Genomic DNA, 23,033 nt, shown 5'->3' with positions numbered 1-23,033 from the left:
AATCCATTCATGAAGGCAGAGTCATCATGACCTAATCACCTCCTAAAGGCTTCATGTCAATTAAATCTCATGAGTTGCAGAGGGGACAAGAATTTAAACCATGGCAATACCTAAATATAGATAAAGACCAGGAATCCCTAGGGTGTGCCTGTAGTCCCAGCTATTAGGGAGGCTAAGGCAGAGGGTGTCTTAAGTCCGGGAATTTGAGACCAGCCTGGGCAACATAGTGAGACTCCATCTCTAAAAAAAAATAATAGGCTGGGCACGGTGGCTCACGCCTGTAATCCCAGCACTTTGGGAGGCTGAGGCGGGCGGATCACGAGGTCAGGAGATCGAGACCACAGTGAAACCCCGTCTCGACTAAAAATACAAAAAATTAGCCAGGTGTGGTGGCGGGCACCTGTAATCCTAGCTACTGGGGAGGCTGAGGCAGGAGAATGGTGTGAACCTGGGAGGCGGAGCTTGCTGTGAGCCGAGATCACGCCACTGCACTCCAGCCTGGGCAACAGAGTGAGACTCTGTCTCAAAATAATAATAATAGTAATAAACATAAACAAATATAGATGTACACATCCATATCCATACGTATTATGTATATTTATACATGCATAGAAAAGGTCCAGAAGGTACACCCCTAACTTAATAGGGGCTATCATTTCAGAGGGACATGGGATTAGGAGGGGTGAGAGTACAGTGAGGCTTGCAGTATTTCCATGTTGCCTTAGTCTTCCACTGTTGCTGTTGAGCAGCAGCTACGTGTTGTCTCTGTGTCAGTCCTCTGGCCTTCTTTTCAGATGTGCTTTGGTATCCTGTGTCTTTGGTGTTCTGTCCTCATTACATACCCAGATGTGGATTTCTTCTTATTTACTCTGCTTGGGATTCATGGGATTTCTTGATTTTGGGGGTTTAAGTTGTTCATCAGGTATTCTTTCTTTAAAAAGTTCCTTTCTTGCCAGGTGCGGTGGCTCATGCCGGTAAGCCCAACACTCTGGGAGGCAGCGGCAGGCAGATCACACAGTCAAGAGATCGAGACCATCTAGCCAACATGGTTAAACCCCGTCTTTACTAAAAATACAAAAATTAGCTGGACGTAGTGATGCACGCCTGTAATCCCAGCTACTCAGAAGGCTGAGGCAGGAGAATAGCTTGAACCCGGGAGGCAGAGGTTGAACTGAGATCATGCCACTGCACTCCAGCCTGGGTGACAGAATGAGACGCCATCAAAAAAAAAAAAAAAAAGAAAAAAAGAAAAAGAAAAAGAAAAAAATGCCTTTCTTGTGGCTCATGCCTGTAATCCCAGCACTTTGGGAGGCTGAGGAAGGCGGATCACCCGAGGTCAGGAGTTCAAGACCATCCTGGCCAACAAGGTAAAACCCTGTCTCTACTAAAAATACAAAAATTAGCCGGGCGTGGTAGCACGTACCTGTAATGCCAGCTACTTGGGAGGCTGAGGCAGGAGAATGGCGTGAACCCTGGAGGCAGAGGTTGCAGTGAGCCAAGATTGTGCCACTGCACTCCAGCCTGGGCAATAGAGTGAGACTATGTCTCAGAAAAACAAAAACAAAAACAAAAATGGCCTTTCTTCTATTCTTTCTTTTCTTTCCTTCTGGAATTCAAATTTGATATATTTAGATTTTTCTCAGTATGTTCTGTCTCTTTCCACCTATTACATGGTTTCCTAAGTATCATAAGTATGTATCTCATTCCATTCCAAATAATCTTCTAACACGTTTCTCCAGCATATTAGCTCTCACTCCAGTTGGATTTAATAATTCTTTTTTTTTTTTTTTTCTTTTTTTTTGAGACAGAGTTTCACTCTTGTTGCCCAGGCTGGAGTACAGTGATGTGATCTCGGCTTACCGCAACCTCTACCTCCCGGGTTCAAGCAATTCTCCTGCCTCAGCCTCCCGAGTAGCTGGGATTACAGGCATGCACCACCATGCCTGGCTAATTTTGTATTTTTAGTAGAGACGGGGATTCTCCGTGTTGGTCAGGTTGGTCTCAAATTCCTGACCTCAGATGATCCGTCTGTCTCGGCCTCCCAAAGTCCTGGGATTACAGGTGTGAGCCACCATGCCTGGCCCAGTTGGATTAAATTCTAAGCCGTAGTTTATCCCATTGAGTTTTACATTCCTTTTTTCCATACGGAATCTTGCTCTGTCACCCAAGCTGGAGTACAGTGACACGATCTCAGCTCACGGCAACCTCTGCTTCCCAGGTTCAAGTGATTCTCCTGCCTCAGACTCCCAAGTAGCTGGGATTACAGGCATCTGCCACCACGCCCAGCTAGTTTTTGTATTTTAGTAGAGAAAGGGTTTCGTTGTGTTGGCCAGGCTTTTTTTGTTTTGTTTTGTTTTGTTTTTTGAGACAAAATGTTGCTCTTGTCGCCCAGGTTGGAGTGCAATGGCGCAATCTCTGCTCACTGCAACCTGCCCCTTCCGGGTTCAAGCAATTCTCCTGCCTCAGCCTCCCGAGTAGCTGGGATTACAGGCGCCTGCCAGCACTCCTGGTTAAATTTTTGTATTTTTAGTGGAGACAGGGTTTTGCCATGTTGGCGAGGCTGGTCTCTAACTCGTGACCTCAGGTGATCCGCCCATCTTGGCCTCCCAAAGTGCTAGGATTACAGATGTGAGCCACCATGTCCGGCCTATTTTTATTTTTATTTTTGAGATGGAGTCTTGCTCTGTTGCCCAGGCTGGAGTGCAGTGGTGCGATCTTGGCTCACTGCAACCTCTGCCTCCTGGGTCAAGTGATTATCCTTCTCAGCCTCCTGAATAGCTGGGATTATAGGCACCTGCCAGCATTCCTGGCTAAATTTTTGTATTTTTAGTGGTGGCGTGGTTTCACTATGTTGGCCAGGTTGGTCTCGAACTCCTGACCTCAGGTCTCCCAAAGTGCTGGGATTATAGGTGTGAGCCATCGCACCTGGCCTATTTATTTTTATTTTTATTTTTGAGACCAAGTCTCACTCTGTCACCCAGGTTGTAGTACAGTGGCACGATCTCGGCTCTCTGCAACCTCCACCTCCCAGACTCAAGCAATCCTCTCAACTCAGCCTCCAGAGTAACTGGGACTACAGGTGCACACCACCATGCCTGGCTAATTTTTTGTATTTTTTGTAGAGACGGGTTTTTGCCATGTTGCCTAGGCTGGTCTTGAACTCCTGAGCTCAAGTGATCCATCCACCTAGGCCTCCCAAAGTGCTGAGATTACAGGTGTGAGCCACTGCACCCACCCGGACAATTATATTATTTATGTTTACAAGAATGAATCAGAGGCCAGATGCATTGGCTCATTCCTATAATTCCGGCACTTTGGGAGGCCGAGGTGGGAGGATCACTTGAGACCAGGAGATTGAGACCTGTCTGGGCAACATAGGGAGATCTTTGTCTCTACAAAAAAAATTTAAAAAAAAACATTGGCTGGGTGTGATGGTGTGTGTCTGTAGTCCCAGCTACTTAGAGTGAAACCCTATTCCCCATCCCCACCCCCTCCTAAAAAGAATAAGAGTCTGTGGAAGGCCTGCAGTGGCTCATGCCTGTAATCCCAGCACTTTGGGAGGCTGAGGCAGGCGGATCACCTGAGGTCAGGAGTTCAAGACCAGCCTGGACAACATGGCGAAACCCCGTCTCTATGAAAAACACAAAAATTAGACAGGCATGGTGGCAGGTGTCTGTAATCCCAGCTACTCAGGAGGCTGAGGCAGGAGAATCGATTGAACCTGGGAGGCGGAGGTTGTGGTGAGCCGAGATCCTGCTACGGCATTCCAGCCTGGGTAACAAGAGTGAGACTCTGTCTCAAAAAAAAAAAAAAAAAAAAAAAAAAAGTTCTGCAGAAAAAGAAAGGCATTCCCTGCAGGTGTCAGCAAAGGTAAGGAGGTCCCAAAGAACAGGAATAGTGAGGAATCCTGGGGGGAGGGTGGGGATGTTGCTCAAGCCCATCCTTTATACTTGAGACCTCTGGTCCAGAGAAGGGAAGTGTTCTGCTCAGTGTCGCACCACTGGTCAGGGGCAGATCGGAATCAGAAAGTAGGCCTTATTTCTTCATTAGAGTCTAGGAAGTGGCCAGGGGAAAGAGGCTGTGCTTGAGAAGGTTAAGGCCTAGACCCACCCTGCGTCATCCAAAGTAAACTAGGAAGGAAGTGTAAAGAAACCCAACAAAGGTCTAACATTTTTCCATGGTGACCACATTGATGCATTTATTAAAAATACAAAATGCTAATAATCCAAACCAGCCCTCTTCCCTTTTTTCCCCTTTGGGAGCCCTTGCACTGCATGACACGCACACTTAGACTAGGCCATTGGGAACTGCAGCTTGGACAAGGAACAGGCACAGCTTTGCCTGTACTCAGAGCAGGTAAAGTGCCATTAAATGCAGCTGGAAGCCAGGGCAGGGGAAGGGGTGGGAAGCTCCTGGAGAGCCCCCAGCTCTTCCCAGTTACTGACTGGCTCTGGAGGAGAGGAGCTAGAAGGCAGAGATACCTGAGGAGACAAACCTGGGGCGCCACTGCCATCTGATGTCTTCCTGTGGCCATTGCAGTGGTCACAGCCCCAAGCCCCGCAGGCAGCCTGGGAGCAGAGTGAAACAAGAGGCCAAAGAAAGCCTATGGAGGTCAGGCGCGGTGGCTCAAGCCTGTAATCCCAGCACTTTGGGAGGCGGAGACGGGCGAATCACGAGGTCAGGAGATCGAGACTATCCTGGCTAACCTGGTGAAACCCCGTCTCTACTAAAAAAATACAAAAACCTAGCCGGGCGAGGTGGCAGGCGCCTGTAGTCCCAGCTACTCGGGAGGCTGAGGCAGGAGAATGGCGTGAACCCGGGAGGCGGAGCTTGCAGTGAGCTGAGATCTGGCCACTGCACTCCAGCCTGGGCGACAGAGCGAGACTCCGTCTCAAAAAAAAAAAAAAAAAGAAAGCCTATGGGTGGAAGTTTTTATTTACCCTTGACAGTGGGTATGTGGGTGCTTTGTATGTCTGATATACTTCATATTGAAGAAAAACATCCATATTGAAAAACTAAACAGAAAACATAAATGGAAAATGAATCAACATGTACAAAGTAGCCACAGTATGGAAGTGCGGATTTGACTTTGCCTGCGGAAGAGCTGCCCTGCTCTGGCCAGCACTGGAAGGGACTGCCGCCTCTGTTTTGGGAGTGTGCAAGCAGGGGCTCTGGACTGGGCTTTGCACAACTTCCAGGAGTCATTGCTTAGATATCGGAATGACCAAGATCTTAAGGTCTTAGAATCATTGAGGTAATCCACCCCCATCCCGGCTGCCAGGTCACAGTCATACAGAGGCTGAGCACGCCCAATGCCACCCAGTTTTCCCCTGCTGCTGTTTCTGCCTCACCTCCCTGTCCCTCCTCCACCCTACCCTAGCATGGGCAGGCTTTGTGTCCCAAGGTCACCAGTCACATATGTCCCACCACAGGCAGCCGAGCTTGTGAGCCAAGATCACACCACTTCTCTCCAGCCTGGGCAACAAGCAAGTCTCTGTCTCAAAATAATAATAATAATAATAATTTTACCTAATTAAAGTTCATATTTCAATGTAGTCAAATGTTCCAAAAATGTCCTTTATAGTACTCTTTTTCGGTTTGGTCCAGGATCCCATCCAAGATCACACATTTCATTTAGTTGTCATGTCTCTTGAGTCTCCTTTAATCTGGACCAGTTCCTGGGCCTGTCTTTGGTCATGTATGACACTGATATTTATAAAACATGCAAGCCAGTAATTTTATAAAGTTCAACTTGGGCTTTTTCAATATTTCCTTTCCTTGTGTATTTCTTTTTTTCTTTTTTTTGAGACAGAGTTTCGCTCTTGTTGCCCAGGCTAGAGTGCAATGGTGCATTTTTGGTTCACTGCAACCTCCACCTCCCAGGTTCAAGCAATTCTCCTGCCTCAGCCTCCCAAGTAGCAGGGATTACAGGTATGCGCCACCACACCCGGCTAATTTTTTGTGTTTAGTAGAGACGGGGTTTCACCATGTTGGTCAGGCTGGTCTTGAACTCCTGACCTCAGGTGATCCACTTGCCTCAGCCTCCCAAAGTGTTGGGATTACAGGCGTGAGCCACCGTGCCTGGCCGTGTATTTCTTGATTTCTTGCTTTGAGTGCCAGTGGCCCAGCCACTTCCTCAGGTCAGGAGCCAAGAGACCATCCTGAATCCATCCCTCTCCCTCACTCCCACCTACCCATCCATCACCAGATCCCAGCGCCTAATGCCCTTCCCTCCCATGCCCCAGCTTCTGCTGCGACTATATCATCATTCTTTACCCATCATCTATCTTTGTCTTGCTCTCAACAATTACACGGCTTCACACTTCTCCCTTCTTAAACCCTCTATAGGCTGGCTGCTCAGAGGGTAGCAAAAGGATCAGCAGCTTTGAGAGTTGGTTAAAAATGCAGAACCTCAGGCTGCGACCCAGAGCTGTGGAATCAGAATCTGCATTTTAACAAGTTGCCCACGTGTTTGACAAGTCCTGCTCTCTCAGAGGCTTACAGACTCCTCGGAACGGCATTCAGGGTTCCCCGCACCCCCGCCACCAAAAACTTCTCCTGCCTTGTCCACAGATGAATGCATGGTATTTGCCCTTTAAACACAGTTTCTTTTTCCTGGAACACCCTGTCTTGTGAGACTCCTGCTGAAGGTTAGATTTGAACATCGCCTCCTATGGGGTCCACTTCTTGCTCTGGAGCCCCATGTCCTCTGGACCCCTCCCTATCCTAGCTTCCGTTACACGGAAATGTTACACCTAAGACCTTGTCATTTTTAGCGACTATTTCTCCCACTAGCCAGTGAACGCCTTGAGACAAAGCCTGCATCTTACACACTTCCTTATCCTCAGTGCTCAGCACAAGTCAAATGTTTATTGAATGAGAGAAACAGCTTTTCCTCCATGGAGGCCCTTCCAAGTAGATTTGAAGTGGGTATTGCAAAGGGGCCATCCAAATGCCAGAGCCACAGTATGTTGGGACGGGGCAGTCACAGAGAACATCTAGTTATCTAGTTTTTTTTTTGTTTTGTTTTGTTTTCAGACAGAGTCTCACTCCTGTCACCCAGGCTGGGGTACAGTGGAACAATCTTAGGTCACTGCAGCCTTGACTTCCCTGGGCTCGGGTAATCCTCCCACCTCAGCCTCTTGAGTGTCTGGGACAATAGGCATGCACCACCACACCTGGCTGATTTTTTGTATTTTTAGTAGTTACGGGGTTTTGGTGTGTTGCTTAGGCTGGTCAAGAACTCCTGGGCTCAAACTATCTGCCCATCTTGGCCTCCCAAAATGCAGGGATTACAGGCATGAGCCACTGCACCTGGCTGGAAAATCTAGTTCAAATGCATTTGTTATTTATGAAGAAAGGCCCCAGAAAAAGTGACTTAACTCCAGGTTCCTCTGCTGGAGAGATGTAACCTGAGTCACTATTGATTCATGCTTTGCCCTTTCTCGAGCCAAGTGCCCTTAATTGTGATAAGCAGAGAAATAAAAATCAAAGTGAGTCACAGATGAATGAGCACATAATGGAGATTGTTTTGTGTTAAAGATGGGGTCTCACTATATTGCCCAGGCAGGTTTTGAACTCCTGGGCTCAAGCAATCCTCCTGCCTCAGTCTCCCAAGTAGCTGGGACTATAGCTGCACAATTTGTAAAGTTTGAAAACATGAGGCTGGGCATGGTGGCTCACACATGTAATCCTAGCACTTTGGGAGGCCAAGGCAGATGGATCACCCGAGGTTGGGAGTTCGAGACCCGCCTGATCAACATGGAGAAACCCTGTCTCTACTAAAAATACAAAATTAGCTGGGTGTGGTGGCGCATGCCTGTAATCCCAGCTACTCGGGAGGCTGAGGCAGGAGAATCGCTTGAACCCAGGAGGTGGAGACTGTGGTGAGCCAAGATCACACCATTGCACCCCAGCCTGGGCAACCAGAGTGAAACTCCGTCTCAAAAAAAAAAAAAAAAAAAAAGGAAAAAAAAAAAATCTGAATCTATCTTCTTGCTTAGGAAATAATCGTAAGACCAGGGAAGGATAAGGGTTAACTTATGGGAGTTGGGTGCAGCTGAAGAGTTTATGATGAAGTCAGGGTAGGCAAGGGGCTTCAGCTAAGCTGTTTGTTCTTAAGCTGGTGTGTAAAATATGAGTGAATTTTTGTACATCTTTGCATACTTTAAAATTTTTAAATCTGAATCAGATCACACCTTGAATGGAATAGTTATCCCCAAAATTTAAAGTGAGTTAAGTTTTGCCCATGGTTTTGAGTTAACCAACTCTTGACCTTGTGGGTGTCCACACATACATTTTTCTATAGTAAATGCAAACTTTCTGCATGGCAGACTTCCAGCTCTAGCAAGCAAGTTTCAGAGAGCGGGGGCATTCTAGAAAACAGAATCCTTACCTGATAGTGGAGCATAAATTGAGCTAAGGCTGAGGTTGCATCTTAGCATACCGTCTAAAGAGGTCAAGTTTCTTTTTTTTTTTTTTTTTTTGAGACGGAGTCTTGCTCTGTCACCCGGGCTGGAGTGCAGTGGCCGGATCTCAGCTCACTGCAAGCTCCGCCTCCCGGGTTTACGCCATTCTCCTGCCTCAGCCTCCCGAGTAGCGGGGACTACAGGCGCCCGCCACCTCGCCCGGCTAGTTTTTTGTGTTTTTAGTAGAGACGGGGTTTCACTGTGTTAGCCAGGGTGGTCTCGATCTCCTGACCTCGTGATCCGCCCGTCTCGGCCTCCCAAAGTGCTGGGATTACAGGCTTGAGCCACCGCGCCCGGCTCAAGTTTCATTTTATAGGCAACAACAACAACAACAACAAAACCTATTAAATTATCAAGAATGGGTTGACTTAATATGCAATTTTAGGAAGGACAGGTCAGACAGGAAGCCAGCTGGCCTTTGCAGCAATCCAGGGAAATATTATTACCTGCTCAAAGTAAACTTAAAAGCTCACATCTGTAAACCCAGCACTTTGGGAGGCTGAGGTGGGATGATTGCTTGAGCCTGGAAGGTTGAAAGCTGGAGTGAGCCAAGATCACACCACTGCACTCCAGCCTGGGCAAGAGTGAGACTGTCTCAAGAAAATATCTGTATATATAATATAATCAAATATGTTTGAACCCCTAGTTTTCCAACACATACATAAAGGAACACATGTTTTCTATTCTGTGTGCCCCTGTGCTTCAGACCAATATATTATGCCCCCAATAGCCCCCAGCATCCCTAGTTGTGTGTGGGCACTGCAGCCTCGACCTCTAGCCTCATGTGATCTGCCTGCCTTGGCCTCCAAAAGTACGTGGATTACAGGCATGAACCACTGCAGCTGGCCACAGGCACGCTTTTTATGCGCCCATTTCATCTTGCAAATCAATCTGAACCACAAGTGTTTGGACTTAGCTTCTTGAGGAAATGTGGCTATCCAAAACAATAATTTTAGCTAATGAGGTCCCAGGACCTTAAAGGGAAATGTAAGTCTCCTTAAATCCATCAAGAACTAGGCAGAGAGCATGGGTTCAAGATCTTTTATTTTCAGAGCTTCCAATAGTTGGTTAGTAATGCTAGCTAAGCTGGTATAATCTGAAGGCCATCCCACCTTTCTCTTCAGGCACTCAACCAACAGAATCTCTTTCTTACGAACAAGATCATTAACCAGTTGGAATCTGTCTCAATGCGCGTGTAGGAAGAAGTCCTCTCCCCCACATTTTTCCCAACAAGACTGTTTTATAGCCAAATGTAACTCAAACCCATAACACAGCAACTAGCCATCTCCAGTATCACTTGATTCCCACCCCCCCACCCCAAGAATAGGAAGTTGAGGTAAGGGGAGAGACTGTCTCCTGTTTTAAGAAAAAACTGCTTACACCTCAATGAAGCCGTGATGGTAAGGAGGCTGGCACCAGAGGGCAGGGATGAGCAGGCACTGAAACAGGCCTCTCTAGAATCAATGAAGTCAGCCCCAGCTCCTTGGATGAGGTGCTCTTTTGAAATCCCCACGTCTATGGGATTAGATAAGGGACAACCGGTGATGATTCATCACTCCCTGTTTCTCAAATTAAAACATGATAAACCCAGAAAGTTTTACCTTCAAAATCCACCAAGCTCCCTCCTGAGAAAATTCTATCCAGTCATGTCCATGCCAGCACCCACTCCCTTCTCCTAATGCCCAGGGCTTCCAGCCCCTCTCCTCACCCTTGGGTGGCCCATCCAACACTGATTTGATACTCTTTGACTCATAATATGACCATTTTTAAAAAATTAGAAAATAAAAGCTATCAAACAATATCACAGCAACATAAGGAAGACACTCAGTGGACATGCTCCTCCCCCATCCTGTGGAGCCCACCCAGCCCCACCCCACTTCCCTGGGAAACCTACACTGCAACATTCCAGCACTGAGCCAGGGGTGGCCCTGGACGCTGCCTCAAGTGCTTTCCTGACTGTGGCTCCTATACCAGCCAATGTCACGGAACTGGGGTGAGGAAGAACAGGGCCACATCTCCCACTAAATTGATCTCAGTGGCCAGTGGTGGGTCTGGGAGATTTAGCTTATGTCAGGCAGCCAAGCCTGGGTCCAACGCTCTCACCAGGACCTCAGTTCTTGGCTTAAATAGCAGCAGCGCCAGTACTACAGCGCTTCCTGGGGGTAACAGAGCACCTAGCTTTCTGTCCCGTAACTTATAACAGGTTTATATTTTCTTACCCCCTTCTTTTTCTTTTCTTTTTTTTTTAATTAAAAGCCGAGGTAGTCCCTGGGATAATAAAACCCTACCTAGAATGGCAGTATTTCAACCTAATGAAGCAGTAAAGTAAGTCTCCAGGAGTTAGAAAAAAAATAAAATAAAGTGATTGATGAAGTTGAATAAATTAAAGGTATGGATTATCCCACAAAGACCTTTCCTTCCCAGGTTGTCTTTGCTATTTGGCCAGCAGCATTTCTGTCTGTGTAACTTCTCTACTCCCCTCCGTCTCCTCTCCCTTCATGAGATGGCTGGAGCCCGAAAAGGCCCTGGCTGCTTCATCCCACCGTGGCTCAGAGCAGCTTGACGCGGTGCTCAGAACTGCATTGTGGCACAGTTCTGATATGGACGGAGGACGTCTAACAGGGACAGAAGAGGCGTAGCCAGCAGGATTCCCTGGGCTCCAACCTTGGGAGTGTGGGAGGTAGGTTTAAGGCATGGAAGTCCCAGGCCCCCTCTCCAAATGTCACACAGCTGGTCCCTTTGCTTAAGTTTCTCTGCAGCAAAGAGGGTAAAGGGGGACGGAGGGAAGCTCGGGCTGCTGCTGGGTGGTCCTGCCGCCCTCAGAGCTTCTTCAGACGACTGTACATCTCCCTCTTGCTCTTCTCCCCTGCCCAGGTCCGGCTCTTGGTGCGGAACTTCTTCAGGTCTTCTTTAAAGTCCTCATGGTGCATGGGCCGGTAGCTAGGGGGCTCACAGTAAGACTGAGGGGACAAGAGAGAATGAGGTTAGAGTACACCTGCCTCATACTCACAGCCTGGTCTCCTCTCTGCCTAGGGTTACAAAGCTGAAAGCGGCCAGGCAGACCTGGGCGGCCAGTTCTACAGGGGCTTTCTTTGTGTTCAGCAGATACCCACCCCCTGGAAAGAAAGTCATGACCGCCAGATAGATCCATTAGTCTACCACTGGGGTAAGGGGAGGAGGGATGCTCTCCACAGTCCCAGTCTTACCTGGCATTTCATAAAGAACTCCTTGTATCCCCCCTTCAGGACATACAGCTCAGGGTAGTGGAGTTTGGGGTATTCATTACCCAGGCGATCTCTCTCTCTCACGTACCGGCACCTAGTCAGGGGAAGGAAGGCCAAAGTAGGGTTAGCTTTTCCAGCACAGAGCAACACCCAGGCAACGCAGTCAAAGTAGCAGTTGTGGTCTAAGTCCCCCTTATACACATCTTCCCAACTTTACATTTATTCTTAGAAACAATCAGTGCTAAATTGCAAGTTCCTGGCCACGTGAGCAGCATTCACAGCCAGTGCCAGTAGATGGTCTCTTCCCCAACTTTCCTTTCTCCAACAGTCCTAGCGTCTGAGTCCGGCCCAGCACCTTCACCAGTTTGTGGCAACAGTTTCACTATCTAAGCCAGCTTCCTCTTACTTTCTCCACCCCAGCCTTCTCTTCAGCTAGGCTCCCTCACTTACCTCCTTCTACATAAGTGGGCTTCTTTCTGTGCCTTTTAAGGAGGCTGAACTTGCTCCTGCCTCAGGGCCCTGTTTCTATCCTCTACCTGAACTGAATGGTCTTCAATATCCAGCCAATGGCTGCTTACTGCCTCGCCCTTGGTGAAAAAGCCCGAGGCCCCAAGTCCTTCAGAGGCCTACAGCTCATCACCCCTACTGCTGCTCTGCCCCTTGTTCATCCCACGTGAGTCCCTGCGGCCCCACTACTGTTTCTCCAGCCTGCCTGGGAGCTCCCACCACTGGCCTTATTTTGCTCTGAAGCACCTTTTTTTTTTTTGAGACAGAATCTCGCTCTGTCACCAGGCTGGAGTGCAAGGGCGTGATCCCAGGCTCACTGCAATCTCTGTCTCCCGGGTTCAAGCAGTTCTCCTGACTCAGCCTCCCGAACAGCTGGGACTACAGGCACGTGCCACCGCCCAGCTGATTTTTGTATGTTTAGTAGAGACGGGGCTTCACCATGTTGGCCAGGTGATCCTTGCGATCCATCTGCCTTGGCCTCCCAAAGTGTTGGCATTACAGGAGTGAACCACCGCGCCCAGTAACCTTTTTTTTTGAGACGGAGTCTCACTCTGACACCCAGGCTGTAGCGCACTGGCACAATCTTGGCTCACTGCAACCTCTGCCTCTTGGGTTCAAGGGATGCTACTGCCTCAGCCTCCAAAGTAGCTGGGATTACAGGTGTCCGCCACCACGCCTGGCTAATTTTTGTATTTTTAGTAGAGACAGGATTTCACCATGTTGGCCAGGCTGTTCTTGAACTCCTGTCCACTCTGAAATGTAAGTTCCATGAAGGCAGAGATTTTTGGTCTGTTTTGTTCACTGCTCTTCTCCCTCAATATCTAGAAAGGTATCTGGTACACAAGAGCCAAGAGTATCTGCTGATTTTCTCTTGAAGCTCAGTGGTTTGGGGCCTACGGTAGCTGCTCTAGTCATGAGCGATGGGCAGCAGCTTCCTCAGCAGGACGTAGCTTAAACCATTTGCCTGTGGTTAAAACGAGTTCGGCTGGGCACGGTGGCTCACACCTGTAATTCCAGCACTTTGGGAGGCTGAGGCAGTGGATCACGAGGGCAGGAGCTCAAGACCAGCCTGGCAAATATAGTGGAACCCCGTTTCTACTAAAAATACAAAAAATTAGCCGGGCGTGGTGACAGGCGCCTGTAATCCCAGCTACTTGGGAGGCTGAGGCAGGAGAATCGCTTGAACCTGGGAGGCGGAGGTTGCAGTGAGCCGAGATAGCGCCACTGCACTCCAGCCTAGGCGACAGGGCAAGATTCCGTCTCAAAAAAAAAAAAAAAAAAAAAAAAAACAACACAGTTCACCTGTGAATCCCAAATCTTTCCTCAGTGGATTAACAGAAAGCCAGTGATGGTGAAACTCAAGTGGGGAACGAAGTGTGTAAGGGGTATCTGTAGATGGTAATATAAACATGCAGCTTGCAAATGCAGAATACAGAGATGGGGCGTTGTCTGTATATCTAGGTGAAGTTTTAATATGGTATAATAATGTCCTTTATATTAGAGGTTAAGTTAAAGAGGAAGATGGGGAAATGAGAGAATTGAGAGAATAGCATCTTTTGGGCTAGGCATGGTGGCTCACACCTGTAATCCAAGCACTTTGGGAGGCCAAGACTGCCTGAGCCCAGGAGTTTGAGACCAGCCTGGGCAACACAGTGAGACCCTGTCTCTACAAAAAATATAAAAATTAGCCAGGCATGGTGATGCATGTTTGTGGTCCTGGGAGGCTGAGGTGGGAGAATCACTTGAGCCTGGGAGGCAGAGGCTGCAGTGAGCTGTGCTCCTGCCACTGTACTCCAGCCTGGACAACAGAAACTGACCCTGTCTCAAAAATAAAAAAAAAAAGAGAGAGAACAGCATCTTTTGTGGGTTTAAAAAAAATTTATATGTATGTGTATGTGTGTCTAGTTTGTTTCAGGCCTGTAATCCCAGCACTTTGGGAAGCTGAGGCAGGTGGATCACTTGAGGTCAGGAGTTCGAGACCAGCCTGGCCAACATAGCGAAACCCCGTCTCTACTAAAAATAAAAACATTAGCTGGGCATGGTGGCATGCGCCTGTAGTCCCAGTTACTCGGGAGCCTGAGGCAGGAGAATTGCTTGAACCCGGGAGGTGGAGGTTGTAGTCAGCCAAGATAGCGCCACTGCACTCCAGTATGGGTGACAGAGCAAGACTACATCTCAAAAAAAAAAAATCTGGTGAGTGAATAATTCCATTCATGAATGACCATCCTTTGGAGACAGATATTTGAAGGACTTATGACAGTCAAAAAGTGTCAAGTTCTACTGTAGTTGCCTGTGTGTAGAGCATGTACATACAAATGTGACAAAATGTTAACAATTAATAAAATCAGGTGAAGTATATGCAAGTATGCAAGTACAACCTCTCTCTGTGTGTGTGTGTGTGTGTGTGAGACAGAGAGACAGAGTCTCACTCTGTCACCTAGGCTTCACTTTGAAGTACGGTGGCATGATCATGGCTCACTGCAGCCTCAACCTGCCAGGCTCAAACGATCCTCCCACCTCCTATTTTTCATAGAGGTGGGGTCCCGCTGTGTTACCAAAGTTGGTCTGAAACTCCTGAGCAAGTGATCCTCCCTTGAACCATTCTAGTTAAGCTGCACTCTCTGTCCCACCTCTCTGCCTGTCCTCCTGTTTTCTCAGCATTTATATGGATCCCCACTTGGATCTCTGCTGCAACAGGGTCCTTGTTGGTCCTGCTCGCTGTGGTATTTATACTGTACTGTGCTTTACTGCAGTTACATTTTTATTGTCAGAGCCTGATACATACCAGGCTTATAATCCTTTTAAAATGGACACAATGACTGATGGGCAGCTCTTTGCCCCCTTTTTTTCACCCTGAAATTGGTAATAATATCAAGTGTTTCAAAGCATCATATCATATCAGGTCTTACAGAGTGAGAACTTCACACTTTTCTGGCATTTGCATAAGGAATGGTTACTTTATACTTGAAGGAGGTCACATGAACAGTAGCCTCACAGGTCAGACTAAGGACAGTTGGGGAGACTGGAAGAGTCAAAGTTCACCTCAGGATAAAATTACATATGAAAATGGCTTGTTATGTGCAAGAGATTGCTTGATATGCTAAAATATGCTCCAAGTGCAAGCCACAAACCACCATGTCCCACAAAAGCAACATGGAGCCTCTGCCCCAGAACCCAGTTCCATGCAGCACTCACATGCGGGGACCTCTCTCAGAAGAAAACTCGCAGTGAAATACAACGATGACACGCTTGCCATCAGTAGGTACAATGGGCTTCTTCAGTAAGAAGTCTTCAACCTCTTCTTCCATGTGCAAGTTCACTGCACCCTATGAAGACAACAGAGACCCTTGGAACCTGCATGTTTCACACATGAAGTAATGATTCAGCAAGATGTAATGATTCATCAAAAATGATCTTTAAGACCACAAGACCAGTTTGTGATTTTTTCAGTTTTTCCGGCTGAATAGCCCAGTAGACCATCTGGCACCTGTATCTCAATGGAGCTTTGAGGGTCCGTACACATTCGTCATACAGTAATGCACATGGGGACTGGAAATGGGCAATTCAAATACGACTGTGGTACACTCTATAGGTAGTTTTATAAATTTGGGGATTTTCAAAAGCTACAAGACAATGGCAAACAGTAACATCGTATTTAACGTACCTCCTTACTATATTTAAACACTATTAATTGGGTAAAGCATTAAAATGACAGGCCAGGCGCTGTGGCTCATGCTTGTAATCCTAGCACTTTGAGAGGCTGAGTTGGGCAGATTGCTCAGGAGTTCGAGAACAGCCCAGGCAACATGGTGAAACCCCGTCTTTACTAAAATAAAATAAAATAAAAAAATTTAGCTGGGCGTGGCAGCGTGCGCCTGTAGTTCCAGCTACTTGGAAGGCTGAGGCAGGAGAATTGCTTGAACCCAGGAGGCAGAGGTTGCGGTGATCTGAGATCATGCCATTGCACTCCAGCCTGGTGACAGAGCGAGACTCTGTCTCCAAAAAAAAAAAAAATTAAAATGGCAAACTCAGTTCCTTCATTCTTGGGAACGTGTGTCCCAACACGCCCCTCCACCAGGCAGCCTGCTGAACAATCAACTTTGGAGGCATCACTAAGCCTGGCACAGACACCAGGACATGTTGCCAGAGATGGGTTTCTTCTCGTCAGGAGCCCTGGGGTGCTCAGACATTGGTACCCAAGCCTCTTAAATGCTACGAAACCCATTCTGGTCCCCTTGAATGACTTAAACATCAGTGGGTACCTCCTACAGGTGCCCTTTTTTTTTTTTTTTTGAGACGGAGTCTCACTCTGTCACCCAGGCTGGAGTGCAGTGGCCGGATCTCAGCTCACTGCAAGCTCCGCCTCCCGGGTTTACGCCATTCTCTTGCCTCAGCCTCCCGAGTAGCTGGGACTACAGGCGCCCGCAACCTCGCCTGGCTAGTTTTTTGTATTTTTTAGTAGAGACGGGGTTTCACCGTGATAGCCAGGATGGTCTCGATCTCCTGACCTTGTGATCCGCCCGTCTCGGCCTCCCAAAGTGCTGGGATAACAGGCTTGAGCCACCGTGCCCGGCCACAGGTGCCCTTGATAATGATGGTGTGAGGGACAAACATGAAGAGTAACTGTCGCACAAGGTGGTAGAGAGTATTGCAGACAAGGGAGCATTTGTTAAGAGCACCCGGAATCAAATGCCTTCCACGCTCACTGCATTGTTTCAAAATTCTAACAACTAGCATATGAGCTAAACGGCCAGGTGTCACTGTCCTCCCCACTTTAAAACCACAGATCCTGTTTAGGGCTCCTTCTACATCAAGTCTCAGGAATCCATACCTTGATGTGGCCTCCCTCATATTCATATGGGTATCGACAGTCAATGATAACAAACTCTTTAATGAGGTTGGCAAACTTGCCATTCAAAACAGATGCCATCTGTTGAGAGAAAACCAAGGAGAATCAACTTTGACCATGAGGAAAAACTAGATTCAAGTACCTGATGTGTGGTAGGTTCCAAAAGGATGGACTTACAATTTCTGGAGAGATGTATTTTAAATCCTGATGTTTCCCAGCAACTGTATGAAACAGGTAACCCTTAAAAAGAAAAAAAGATACTTGGAGAATCTGAAAGCCCATATAAATTCACACTCACACTGTTTGTCTGGCTGGTAGGAGGCACCTTTTAAAAAACAAACATTAAGGCCGGGCGCGGTGGCTCAAGCCTGTAATCCCAGCACTTTGGGAGGCCGAGACGGGCGGATCACGAGGTCAGGAGATCGAGACCATCCTGGCTAACACGGTGAAACCCCGTCTCTACTAAAAAAATACAAAAAACTAGCCGGGCGTGGTGGCGGCGCCTGTAGTCCCAGCTACTCGGGAGGCTGAGGCAGGAGAATGGCGTAAACCCAGGAGGCGGAGCTTGCAGTGAGCTGAGATCCGGCCACTGCACTCCAGCCTGGGCGACAGAGCCAGACTCCGTCTCAAAAAAAAAAAAAAAAAAAAAAAAAAACAAACATTAATGGCCGGGCGCAGTGGCTCACACCTGTCATCTCAGCACTTTGGGAGGCCGAGGCTGGTGGATAACCTGAGGTCAGGAGTTCGAGACGAGCCTGGCCAACATGGTAAAACTCCATCTCTGCTAAAAATACAAAAATTAGCCAGGCGTGGTGCCACGCACCTGTAGTCCCAGCTACTCGGAAGGCTAGAGCGGGAAAATTGCTTGAACCCGGGAGGCGGAGGTTGCAGTGAGCTGAGATTGCACCACTGCACTCCAGTCTCGGTGACAAGAGCGAGACTCCGTCTCAAAAAACCAACCAACAAACAAGCAAACAATTAGTTAGTACACACTAGTTACTCTTCTAGTTACTTCATTAACATCTTGATATTTAATTTTCACACAAACCAATAAGGTATATTATCCCCGTTTTGAGTACCGTATTCAAGGTTACCTAGCTAGTAAGGCATATTTAAATAAAGAAACCTCAGGTAACCTCATTTTCCTCCTGCTTTTGTCAAGAATCCACATGTCAGTAGTTAGAGACTGTGAACAGCACTTAAACATACAGATTTCACTCATTTACTGAGCACCTGCTATGTCCAGCATAGTGCAAGGCACTGGGGATAGGAAAAAAAGAGACCTAGCCTAGCCTTGAGGAGGAAGATGCGCATTACTCATTAGGGCGACTGGCTGAGTCAAGAGTTCATCTATCCCCATGCACAGGCCCATTAAGACAAACATAACCAGGCCTCAATTCAAGTCGAAAATTCCACTGAGTGTGATGGTGCATGCCTGTAGTCCCATCTACTTGGGAGGCTGAGGCAGGGGGAGCACTTGAGGCCAGAAGTTCGAGGCTACAGTGTACTATGCTAGCATGGGCAAATAGCCACTGCACTACAGCCTGAGCAACATAGTAAGACCACATCTCTTCCCGCCAAACAAGAGAAGGTTCCAAAACTGAGGATGCAGCTGGGTCTTTGCTTGTTCTCTTCATTCTCCTTGTTCCTTCGAAACCCATTTAGGCTGAAATATCAACGGCCCAAGCCCATACGTTTCCCAACCCCCTAGCCAAGACAAACCCTTTTACTTCTCACGGACTGCTGTTTATGTTTACACCTCACTGAAATTTATTTCAGTCTACCATGTGGTACATGTAGTTCATGTCTTACCTCTCCAACCACATGCTAAATTCTTTGAGGGAAGGAACTGGGTCTCATTTTGGAATCTCTGCCTAACACATAAGTGCTTCAATAAATGTTAACTAAATTAATGAATAAAACATTGATCTGGGCCGGGTGCGGTGGCTCAAGCCTGTAATCCCAGCACTTTGGGAGGCCGAGACGGGCGGATCACGAGGTCAGGAGATCGAGACCATCCTGGCTATCACGGTGAAACCCCGTCTCTACTAAAGAAAAATACAAAAAACTAGCCGGGAGAGGTGGCGGGCGCCTGTAGTCCCAGCTACTCGGGAGGCTGAGGCAGGAGAACGGCGTAAACCCGGGAGGCAGAGCTTGCAGTGAGATGAGATCCGGCCACTGCACTCCAGCCTGGGCGACACAGCGAGACTCCATCTCAAAAACAAACAAACAAAAAACAAAAAACAAAAAAAAAACACATTGATCTGGTAACTTTCAAGTCAAAATGTGATTAAAGAAGCTGCTACTGACACATTCCCTGTCCTAGCCTTATATTTTACTGCAGCCAAGCCTTCATGTAGCGTATCAGGCTATTACAAGATCTTCCTCTAGACTTTCTAGAAGGCCTTTTCCCTCAGTGGCCAAGCTTCTCTGAACAATGGAGAAATTCAGTCTCAATACTGGACCTTCTAAGATAACCTTTCAACATGCAGACTTGTAGTGAGGCTACAGATTTATTTCTGCTTTATACTATCCTGCTAATTACTTTTTTTTTTTTTTTTTTTTTTGAGACGGAGTCTGGCTCTGACGCCCAGGCTGGAGTGCAGTGGCCGGATCTCAGCTCACTGCAAGCCCTGCCTCCCAGGTTCACGCCACTCTCCTGCCTCAGCCTCCCGAGTAGCTGGGACTACAGGTGCCCGCCACCTCGCCCGGCTAGTTTTTTGTATTTTTTAGTAGAGACGGGGTTTCACTGTGTTAGCCAGGGTGGTCTTGATCTCCTGACCTCGTGATCCACCTGTCTCGGCCTCCCAAAGTGCTGGGATTACAGGCTTGAGCCACCGCGCCCGGCCTAATTACTATTTTTATAGTAACACAGTTCCCAGAGAGCCTGGTCTTTAGGTTATAATCAAGGTGGTTGGTGGACAGCTCCCCAACTAAAACTGCCCATCAGCAATAGCAAGATCTACAGTCTCAGAAACCAACATATACCTGATCATGAAAACCTAAGTTTGCTTCCCCACCTTTAACATTCTTTAACAGTGTCCTTTTGGAGGCACGCCAGGAACCACCCTGGGGAGGGAGACAGGCTGAGTGGGGTTCTAAATACCCACACTCACTCCTACACTTGCCAGAGCAGCTCTGCTTGCAATTACCTTGGAGAAGTCTCCTATAAGGTCCCTTGGGTCGTTGTCCAAAATGTTTTCAATGGTTCCTTTGGGGGAAGATGCCGGGGATAAAGACTGATGAAGCGTCTGTAACGAATCAAAGGTAGAGAATGAGACAAGGTTTCTGAATGGAACTTCTGAAAATATTCACTTGGAGCATGTCTCGAGGAGACTGAAATGTTAATGCCTACATTTAGTAAGAAGTTTTTATTTTATTGAATCTGGAGTGAACAAAAATGAATGTGGGTTATTGACTAGGTCTCCTATTATTCCAGTGTCTAACTGAATTGCTCTGAAACTAAATTATCCTTTTTTTTTTTTTTTTTTTAAAAAAGCGGGGGACCAGGTGGTTAGGCTGGGTGCGATGGCTCATGCTTGTAATCCCAGCACTTTGGGAGGCCCAGGTGGGTTAATCGCTTGAGCCCCGGAGTTCCAGACCAGCCTCGGCAAGGCAGGTGAATCGCTTGAGCCCAGGAGTTCCAGACCAGATCACACAGCAAGACCCTATCTACACACACACACACACAAGCTGGGCATGGTGGTGTGTGCCTATAGTCCCAGCTACTTGGGAGGCTGAAGTGGGAGGATCACCTGAGGCTGGGGAGGTCAAGACTACAGCGAGTGGTTATGGTGCCATTGCACTCCAGCCTGGGTGACAGAGGGAAACTATCTCCAAAAAAAAGAGAAAGAAACAAGGGGAGTTAAGACTAGGACTAAGTTTAGAAAAAGTATGTCTTAGCTTTTTTTTTTTTTTAAGACAAGTCTCGCTGTCACCCAGGCTAGAGTGCAGTGGCATGATCTTGGCTCACTGTAACCTCCACCTCCCAGGTTCAAGCGATTCTCTTGCCGCAGCCTCCGGAGCAGCTGGGACTACAGGTGCGCACCACCATGCCCAGCTAATTTTTGTATTTTTAATAGAGACGGAGTTTCACCATGTTGGCCAGATGGTGTTGAACTCCTGGCCTCAGGTGATCTGCCTGCCTTGGCCTCCCAAAGTGCTGGGATTATAGGTGTGAGTCACCGCGCCTGGCCTATGTCTTAGCTTTATTCAACAAGAAGAGGAAGCTAGCTGTTAAAGGGATAATTTGAGCAAAAGGACAATATGTGCAATACACAGAACCACATCAAATGTTTTAATCCATGAATTCCTAATGATTATTGAAAAACAACTATAAGTCTTGCTTTCAACTTTGGAAGATGCTTGGTAGGGCATTATTTGGAAACTGGCAAATAGAGATCCAATATTCATCCTGCCTTTCCCAAGGGTAACCACAGTGTTTGATGAGTGTAAGTTTCTCTTTATAGATATATTCTAGCTAATTAATGAGGAAAGAACATAAAACCTGCAGTATCATCTTTCTGAAACCCTAGTGAAATGAAGTAAAAAATCTGGGCAGCAATCACCAATGGCTGCCCGGCACATTATACCTCCTGATCAAAGTAGACAAAATCACCTATGTGATATTCTTGCCAAACAAATAAAACTGGAATTCAATCCATCCTTTCCAGAGTTAGGTTTTTAAGGCAATACAGGGGATGGAAGACAATGTCTGAAGACCCCACAGGACTGTGGGAACCTTTGCAGGACAAATGACTTGAGCTCTTCAACAAATAAGAATATGCAAGAGGGAAACAGATGGAACACTGAAATCTGAAGAGTAAGAAGGCCTATTGACCAACTACAGTGTATAGACTTTATTTGGATCCAGATTTTAACAAACTATAAAAGTGCTTAGGAGACAGCTGGGGAAAACTGAACCCAGACTGGATATTTGACATTTGATAATAAGAAATTTAGCTCTGCCAGGCGTGGTGGCTCACACCTGTAATCCCAGCACTTTGGGAAGCCAAGGGGAGAGGATCACTTGATGTCAGGGGTTCAAGACCAGCCTGGCCAACATGGTGAAACCCGTCTCTACTAAAAATATAAAAAATTAGCCAGGCATGGTGGTGGGCGCCTGTAGTCCCAGCTACTCGGGAGACTGAGGCGGGAGAATTGCTGGAACCTGAGAGGCGGAGGTTGCAGTGAGCAGAGATCGAGCCATGGCACTCCAGCCTGGGTGACAGAGTGAGACTCGGTCTCAAAAAAAAAAAAAAAAGAAAAGAAACAAACCAGAAATTTAGCCCTGTATATGTTTCTATGAGGAAAACACCCCACAAACTCAAAGTATTTTTCTTATTCCCTCACCCAACAACAGCAGAAGACAGAGACTTCTGTTACCCCCAGATATGAGGGGATTTCTCCCTACCAGCAAGCAAGCAGTTTTGCAGTGGATAATAGCTGGGTGTTGTCCAATTCAATTCTGACACTATCTACCTGGAGAGTGTCAGATCAGGAAGTTGAGGGCCCAGTTCTCAAAACCGCACCACCCTTCAGACACCAGTTGGGCCTCTGGAACTTCTGATCTACGACCACCAGCTTTAAGTGGGGGTTCCCATGATCCCTTCTTTGCGTTTAATTTGCCAGAAGTGGCTCATAGAACTCAAGAAAACACATTTACCAGTTTATTATGAAGGATATTCAAAGGATACAGAAGAAGAGATGCATAGGGTAAGGTATGGGAGAAGGGACATGGAGCTGCCACACTCTCCTTGGGTGCCCCAACCTTCAGGAACTTCCATGTGTTCAGTTATCCAGAAGCTCTCTGAACCCTATCCTTTCAAGGTTTTATGGAGGCTTCATTACATAGAAATGATTGATTAAACCACTGGCCATGAGTGATCAACTTGACCTTTAGCCCCTCTCCTCTCCCTAGAGATTGGAGTGTGGGGCTGAAAATTCCAACCTCTAATCATGTCTCTGTCTTTCCATTGACCAGTC

At 47.3% G+C, this 23,033-nt stretch overlaps 1 protein-coding gene and 1 pseudogene across 4 annotated transcripts in view; one reads left to right on the top strand and one right to left on the bottom strand.

Annotated features, from left to right (window-relative positions):
* Nucleotides 1–9,495: 9,495 nt before the first annotated feature.
* Nucleotides 9,496–23,033, bottom strand: part of CDC25A (cell division cycle 25A) — a 32,171-nt gene continuing 18,633 nt past the window's right edge. For all 4 annotated transcript variants that reach the window (XM_073010251.1, XM_038003996.2, XM_038003997.2 and 1 more), the window contains 6 exons: nucleotides 20,201–20,299; nucleotides 17,226–17,288; nucleotides 17,031–17,129; nucleotides 15,395–15,525; nucleotides 11,675–11,786; nucleotides 9,496–11,428 (listed from right to left, as the gene is read on the bottom strand). In XM_073010251.1, coding sequence (XP_072866352.1) covers nucleotides 11,288–11,428; nucleotides 11,675–11,786; nucleotides 15,395–15,525; nucleotides 17,031–17,129; nucleotides 17,226–17,288; nucleotides 20,201–20,299 — 645 coding nt within the window. In that variant the 3' untranslated portion in view covers nucleotides 9,496–11,287. The remainder of the gene's footprint in view (nucleotides 11,429–11,674; nucleotides 11,787–15,394; nucleotides 15,526–17,030; nucleotides 17,130–17,225; nucleotides 17,289–20,200; nucleotides 20,300–23,033) is intronic.
* LOC103228614 (small nuclear ribonucleoprotein F pseudogene) lies at nucleotides 12,259–13,749 on the top strand (annotated as a pseudogene).

The sequence above is a fragment of the Chlorocebus sabaeus genome, chromosome 22 (assembly GCF_047675955.1).
Source record: "Chlorocebus sabaeus isolate Y175 chromosome 22, mChlSab1.0.hap1, whole genome shotgun sequence".
NCBI classification, from domain to species: Eukaryota; Metazoa; Chordata; class Mammalia; order Primates; family Cercopithecidae; genus Chlorocebus; species Chlorocebus sabaeus.
Note: the sequence above shows the minus strand (reverse complement) of the source record. Positions and strands in the feature narration are given on the sequence as shown.